Here is a 7853-nt window from a genome sequence, read left to right as displayed (position 1 = left end):
AATTCCTTTGCTGTGGTACAAATTATTTTGATTCTCGCTCCTCAATAAATGTCCCCAAACCTGAACTGGCTAATACTATTTACAGCTGAATGGCAGCTTCTAAGAGTGCTACAATAAATCCATAAAGATGCTACTCAAAATGCATTATCCTACGATTTCAGTTCCAATGTTTTTTCCTCCAGGTGGAATGCAGGTATCATTCCAAAATTACTCTACGTTCCCTCACAAACAAATTCACTCCTGGGTTTATATCTATTGCTATCACTTGGGAATTGCTATAAAAAAACTGTTTTCCATGGGCTTGCAACTGCAAAATCAGAGAAAGAGGAAGATATTGGTTCTATCTCTACTCTACTTACAGCCCTTTGCAAGGACAAAACCAGACACAAATTTCTGCTACTAGAGTTTGTATTAAGGAAGATGAAAGATCTGGTAATGTTTTCCTTTGGCTCCTTTCCTGTCTTTTTGAAAAAAAAAGGGAAAGGAAGTTACCTAGGCCAGGCCTTGTAGTTTGAGCACTAACTATTATGCTATTTGCATTTTCATTCAAACAGAAAATCATACTGGAGGCTCCATTTTGCTGCTTACAATTGCTCTAATATAAATAGTGAATATATATATATATATATATATATATATATATATATATATATATATATATATATATATATATATGTCTGAGTACTTACAACAAAACCAACAGAATTAAATATGTAGTCCTAAGAACAGTTTCCTAATAAGCCCTGTTGAATAAAATGGGACTTACTTCTGAATAGATCTGCCTAGAATTGCTCTTTAAAATGGGTGCTGTGTATGTAGCTTGCAGTTTCCACTGCTCATCCTCCTCAATCGGCTCACAACAAATGTGTGAGCTTGGAAGTCTTGCCTCTTGGGCAAAGGCAACCCTATCATAAAGTGGCTCAGTAGCTTTAGGTGCCATTAAAGGTGCTCAAGTGGCAGAATGACATATCTGACGCATGGAGAAATTGAGAAATTCATTCTCTATAAGACCCACTGAACTGAATAGCATTGTCCTCTAGTGCAGCTTCTTTCCTGGTAGTTCCTCAGTTGTGAAGCTATAATATTCTCCCAGCAATCACACACAATATTTGCTGAAGGAGTGGTGCCACCTTCTCTTCCCACATGCAGCCCCTGCAAAGACTATTGTTGTTCACTGCTGTTGACCAGCAGGGTCAGCTACTGGATTGTGCCTGCCTTGTGAGTAATGAACAGTGATATTTGCTCATCTCATTTAGTCAACTTCTAATTATTTTTGAGAGAGCATCTCCTCCCCTCTCCCAAACTGCACAGCCCAAATGCAGGAAGAAGCACTTACCCATACTTCTGCTGTGAGCACCTAATGTGTTTTATGCTTAGGGTGAAATTTGTGTACATTTATTTCAGTTGATAATTGTGGTTTAACAGAGCCCCGTGGCGCAGAGTGGTAAGCTGCTGTACTGCAGCCCAAGCTCTGCTCATGGCCTGAGTCCGATCCTGGCAGAAGCTGGGTTCACATAGCCGGCTCAAGGTTGACTCAGCCTTCCATCCTTCTGAGGTCGGTAAAATGGGTACTCAGTTTCCTGGGGGTCAAGTGTAGATGACTGGGGAAGGCAATGGCAAGCCACCCCGTAACACAAAAAGTCTGCCAAGAAAACGTCATGATGCAACGTCCCCCTGTGGGTCAGTAATGACTCGGTGCTTGCACTCGGTGGTTTATGTAACAATGGATGGAAGGAAGGATAGCCTTGCTCCAGAGTAATTGTGTTTGACTCTTTTTCTATATAAGGGGTGGTGTGTACATTACCACTGGACAGAGTGCACACTCTGCTAAGAACTAATTAAAATTCAAAGAAATATTAAAATAATTTCCAAAATAAAAAGCATTTCCCCCAAGAGAGAGTAAGATCACATTAAAAAGAGTCCAGTAGCACCTTTAAGACTAACCAATTTTATTGTAGCATAAGCTTTTGAGAATCACGTTTTCTTCGTCAGATGCATGGAAGGCAGAAGGAAACTGGTCAAATATAGAGGAGGAGAGGGGAGGGGAGGGGGGGAGGAGAGGGGGGATGTAAACAACTCCTTTGATATGGAGATGCAGACAGCTCCTTTTGGTGCGGGGATCAGTTTGCTTGAGTAAACTCAAAAAGAGTTCAGCAGCAGCACCTAGACTATCCAATTCCACTGCAGCACAAGCCTTCGATAACCACAGTCCTCCCCGCCAGATGCATCTGACCAAGAGAACGTGATTCTCGAAAGCTTATGCTACAATAAAATTGGTTAGTCTTAAAGGTAATACTGGACTCTTTTTGATTTTGCTACTAGGACTATCACGGCTAACTCCTCTGGATCTAAGATCACATTGCTGGCGTTCCTGTTTAACCCCCGTCTTAACTGGTGCCTATGGGTACAAGGGCTTCCCTTGCAAACAGATTTACACCATTCTAATCCAGTGGCTTGGATGGGCTTAGAAGAGCCTAGCTCTGTTCAGGATTCCCGTCAGCCGTAAAACGCCACCCAGTCCAACGAGGTCCCTCTCCCGTGCCGTTTGCTGAACTGCCTCCCTCACGGCAACTGTGGCACCATCCACATGCAGTGGCTGCATTTCCCCAAGGATAAAGCCGTACCCTTTAAAGAAGGGAGAAATGCAACATTCCCTTTGAACACGAGCTTGGAAGCCTTGACCAGATGCGCAGCTGGAACCTGGTCTGGGAGGAGGCAGCCGAGGCAAACGCGTCCGCGGGGTTTCGAGGGCCGCTTAGCGAAGGGAGCCCAATGCGGGCAGCAGCCTCGATGGTGGCGAGAAGCCAAGCGGCGCTTGGGGGGCGCCTGCGGAGCGGCTTGCGAGGCGCGAGAAAGGAATCGCGGGGCGCTGAAGGGAGGCGGGCGCGCCACGGACCTCCCGCCTGTGGGCAAAGGCGTCCCTCCCTCCCTCCCTCCTCCGAAGGCGCGAGAGGCGCCCGCCCGCCCGCCCGCCACACGCTCCAGCGCGGGCGACTCACTGAGGCGGGCACCTCCGAGGCGGCGGCCACCCGAGGGGCTGTTGGGGGCTCCGAGGGGCGACACGGGGCTGACGGACGGCGCCAGAAGCCGGGGCGTCGCCACCGCCCAGCGCCTGCCTGCCTGCCTGCCTGCCTGGAGAGCCTCCTTGGCGCGCCCCTCCGCTCCGCTCCGCTCCGCTCCGCCCGGCTTCTCCGGCGCTCGCCAGGCTCAGGGAGCGCGTCGGTTTGCCTGCAGCTCCGCCGCCTCGACGCCTCCGGCCATGAACAGTTCCCGGGCGCCCAGCCTGTTCCCCTCGGCGCCGCGCCCCGGCCCCGGCCCCGGCCTGGCGCCTCCGCAGGGGGCCGCAGGGCCGGGCCGGCCGCCCTTCTGGGACAGCCGCCTGAACGCGGGCCTGAGCGTCTTCGTGGCGCTGGCGCTGGGCGCCACCATGCTGGGCTTGGGCTGCACGGTGGAGCTGAGCCGGCTGGGCGCGCAGCTGAGGCGGCCGCTGGGCTTGCTGCTGGCGCTGCTCTGCCAGTTCGGCCTCATGCCGCTGGTGGCCTTCCTGCTGGCGCTCGCCTTCGCCCTCGACGAGGTGGCCGCCGTGGCCGTCCTGCTCTGCGGCTGCTGCCCGGGAGGGAACCTCTCCAACCTCATGTCGCTCCTGGTCGACGGGGACATGAACCTCAGGTACCGCCGGGTGGGCCGGGGAGGGGGGCGGGCCGGCCGGGAGGCCAAGCCCGAGCCCGCCAGCCGCGAGCCTTGGCTGCGGGCGCGGGCTGCGGAAGAGCGCGGGCGGACGCTTTCTGCCTCGGGGCCGGAGGGTTTCCTGCGGGTAGAAGTTCAACAGGCGCAGCATGTATTGCTCGAGGGAAGACGCGCCTGTGGAACTGCAGCCGGCCGAGGCCTGCTATGGAAAAAAGATTTCGCGGCGTCGACCTGTTGCCGCAAGAGAGAGCAAGGCGCTGCCTTGCGTGGCGCTTGAAAAACTACCCGTTGTTTGAAATACCCCGCGCCGAGTGTTCGTGGCCGAGAGCCCCGGTCTCCAGCCACAGGGCAGGAGGCAGGAAAACAAGCCCAGCAGAGGCTCCATCTCCGCGAGGCATCTTAAACGGGGTCGCGCAAGGGAAAGGTGGCTCTCCCGTGGGGGGTGCGCGTGCGCTGCCAGGGAGACTCCGATATAAGAGAGCGCCCAGTGCAAGATGTCTTGTGTAGAGAGGCGCTGCGAAATGGAATTGCACGGAACCCAAACAAGGAAAACAGCCCTTTCTCTCGTTTTGCTAAGCCATTTAGAAACGCCAGGGGTGCGGCTCCTAGAGGTTGATGCGATGGTGAAACGGGATTCCCAAAGCAGGACTCTAAAAGGCCGGCTAGTTTCCGAGAGCTCAAGTGGGAGTTGCTGCCGCACAAGCTCTCCATTCACCGCTGGGCTTTCCCCATCACTGCATCTCCAGGATGGAGAAAGCTACACCTGCTGAACGTCTGCCTCCCCCCAACACACGCGGATCCGCAGGTTCTCGGGCACTCGAGCATAGGAAGCAATGTTCTGTGCAGGCAGATAATAGGCAGAGCCTCCAGAGCAGAGCCATATCCCTGCATAGACTTTAGTTATCCTTCCTCCTCAGTTCTGGGGAGCCACAGCTTCTCCCTCCCCAACAATTCACCTCTCCCAAATGTCTACGGCTGGGCAAGCAAGGTCTGGCTAATGGAAAGCTGTCCTGGGTTCCCTTTCAGGCCTGGGGGAACTTGACTGCCAGGCACACCCTGCATGCATCAGCCTGGAAAAATTTGTTTGCAGGGAACCTGTGGATTGGGAGGGGTGCAAAGCGGAGAGAGGAGTGTGCCAGAGCAGAGCTTGCACCGGGGAGGGAAGGAGTGCCAGACACCCCCCCTCCTGCAGTTACTGTCTACTCAAAGGGGGAGGGTGTCCCAACACTGCCTGCCACTGAGCTCCCAAAATGCATGTGCATGCCAGGTGCAAAGAGGGGTGTTGTCTGTACCAGCGAGGGAGGCAGACTTTTGCCTGAGCCTTTCAGGAGGAATGGAGAGGCAAGAGAGCATGTCAGGGCCACGGGGCCACGGGCCTTCCGCCTTGGGAATTCTGACGCTTCCCTCAACCCTGACAGCATCATCATGACCACGTCCTCCACCTTGCTCGCTCTGCTCTTGATGCCTCTTTGCCTGTGGCTCTACAGCCGCGCCTGGATCAACACACCGTTGGTGCGCCTGCTACCGCTGGGTGCAGTCACCCTGACCTTGTGCAGCACGCTGCTCCCCATCGGCCTTGGAGTGCTCATCCGCTACAGATACCCGCGGCTGGCAGACATCCTGCTGAAGGTAAGCCCAGGGGCTCACTTGCCCTGATGCAAAGCCTCTGAATAACACAGTGCTTCTGCGTTATTGGGCCCTGCCCAAAGTGATACGGCTTGCTTCAAATGCAGGCTGCAGCCCAATCCCTGGCTCTGCTGTAACTTACAAGCAGACAGAGGACAAGAACTCAGAGAGGCCCAATTTGGCACTGAAAAAAGTCACTGTTGTCCACACGCCTTACCCCCTAGGCAGTTCTTCTGAGCACCATTGATCCTGGCCAGCTGTCCAGTATTACAAATTAACTATTAAATAAGCCTATGTGTGCCAAAGGTTTTGGACAGGGTAACCTGTAGTGACGAGACTGCTGTGGCACACTCTGTTGACCTCACAGGCATTGTGGGCCATATGCAGAGGATCCCTACAGGGCTTAGTGGACTGCTCTCTACATGTACACAGTCACACATGCAAATAATGTGCCTCATTGTTAATGGGAACCAGAGACCTGTGTCCACATCCCAGTATCCATTTAGCCCTCCTTCTCTGCTCAGTGCAACTCATTCTGATGGGCCAGTGGCAGAACATATACTTTGCATGTAGAATATCTCAGGTTGAGTCCTAAGAAAGGTCAGTTCAGTTATCTTTGTAGTAGGGTTGGGAAACCTCTCTCCTTGGGGAGCAGTTTGGATGAGTCAATGCAGTGACTCAGTTTAAACCACAACAAATGCTCTTAATTAGCATGCCATTTTTGCAAATTAACTTTCAACATCATCAAGTACCCCTCTTTAAATTTTGCTGAGACTTAGTACTTCTGCTACAGAAATCTCCCTGTACCCAAACCCAACTGAAATCTGAAATGGAAGTCCTTGGATCTGGACATTGTAATATTGCAGTAGAACATCGGGGCGGGCGGGGGGGGGGGGGTGTTCGCTGTTTGTAACGGACTCCAGAGAATCACAGGAGCCGTTTCATTTCTCAGCCCCACCCAAGAGAACACCACTCTGGACATAAATGAACAACAGCACATTGGCAGAAGCCCTACTTAAGTTCAACTTAAGATGAGCGTAAGGACAGGAAGGGTTACATCAGTGCTTAGTTCTTGTGCCCAGGGTAATGCCAATCACCACCTTGGGGTCAGGTAGCAATTTTCCCCAAGCCGGTTTGGCTAGGGATCCTGACGGTGTTTTGCCATCTTCTGGGCATGGAGCAGAGGTCACTTGGTGTGTGTGTGTGTGTGTGGCGGGGGGAGGTAGTTGTGAATTTCCTGCATTGTGCAGGGGGTTGGACTAGATGACCCTGGAGGTCCCTTCCAACCCTATGACTCTATGATCAACAAATATAAAAATCAGAATTGCAGCATGTTTCTCCACAGACCTCTCTCAACAAGGAGGACTTCCACAAAGCAACAACTAAGCCAGCATAGCCAAAATTCTACTCTGTACTTTGTAGCTATCTCAAAAAGCTAGGGGCACTCACATCTTTATATATGAAGCATTCAGACAAGTGTTGATGGATGTCATCTACTACTTGAATTCCACAGGCTCCTTGACATAAGGTATTTTCCTGAAATGACTAACCAGAACAGCCAAAGGCATTTTCTGGCTGTGACTGTGATGTCAATAATACATTTTAAAAATCCTTGATATAAAGACTTAATATAATGATATAAGACAATAATGCCATCGATATATTAAGTACAGCAGTATTCCAGAAGCCCATTCATCCGTTCCTCTCCTTACCAGGTTTCCCTGTGGTCTCTTCTGGTGACCTTGGTGATCCTTTTCATTCTCACGGGTACCATGCTGGGTCCTGAACTCCTAGCCACGATCCCTGCCACTGTCTACGTGGTAGCTGTGTTGATGCCCTTGGCAGGTTACAGCTGCGGCTATGGTGTAGCGACGTTATTCCGCTTGCCGCCCCACTGCAAGAGGACCGTGTCCCTGGAGACTGGCTGCCAGAATGTGCAGCTCTGCACTGCGATACTCAAGCTGACTTTCCCTCCGCAGCTCATTGGAAGCATGTACATGTTCCCCTTGCTCTATGCCCTCTTCCAGGCTGCAGAAGCTGGCCTGTTTGTGTTAGCCTACAAGATATATGGCAGGGATTTCTACAAGCAAGATACTCTAGGTGGGGAAGAAGATGAGACTGATATTTCTTACAAGAAGCTCAAGGAAGAGGAAGTGCCAGATACTTCCTATGGCACAGTGACTGCGGAGGGTCAGGGCTCAGTCCTCATGGAACCTTTACAGACTGCTCTCTAGGGCAAATGAAGGCATTAATGGGAAAACACCTTTTTAAGGATAAGTGATGTAGCAAACTGGGGGACGGGGGTGCCAAGTAGTCCCTGTAACTTTGATTCCGTAAGCAGCTTCAGAGGAGTCTATGGACTGCAACCATGTAAATAAATAACAGGTTCTCTGTGACCATCTTCTTACCTGTCAGTACGAAGTATCAGTGTGAGCTATTGTCATAAATGTGGTACAATATACATTGAAATGCAAGCAAGAAACAGGGTTGTACGACTGAAATGACAGTAAGACAATATTGAGAATGGGAGGGATAAGAAG

At 51.6% G+C, this 7853-nt stretch overlaps 1 protein-coding gene across 1 annotated transcript; it reads left to right on the top strand.

Annotated features, from left to right (window-relative positions):
- Positions 1–3180: 3180 nt before the first annotated feature.
- SLC10A4 (solute carrier family 10 member 4) lies at positions 3181–7853 on the top strand. Its single transcript, XM_054990533.1, has 3 exons — positions 3181–3669; positions 5106–5316; positions 7029–7853. Exons 1-3 carry the CDS (start codon positions 3260–3262, stop codon positions 7545–7547), a joined length of 1140 nt encoding a protein of 379 aa, XP_054846508.1. The 5' UTR covers positions 3181–3259; the 3' UTR covers positions 7548–7853.

Source organism: Eublepharis macularius, chromosome 10 (assembly GCF_028583425.1).
Source record: "Eublepharis macularius isolate TG4126 chromosome 10, MPM_Emac_v1.0, whole genome shotgun sequence".
NCBI lineage: Eukaryota > Metazoa > Chordata > Lepidosauria > Squamata > Eublepharidae > Eublepharis > Eublepharis macularius.
The sequence above is the reverse complement of the archived record's forward strand: the minus strand, read 5'-3'. Positions and strand labels throughout refer to the sequence as shown.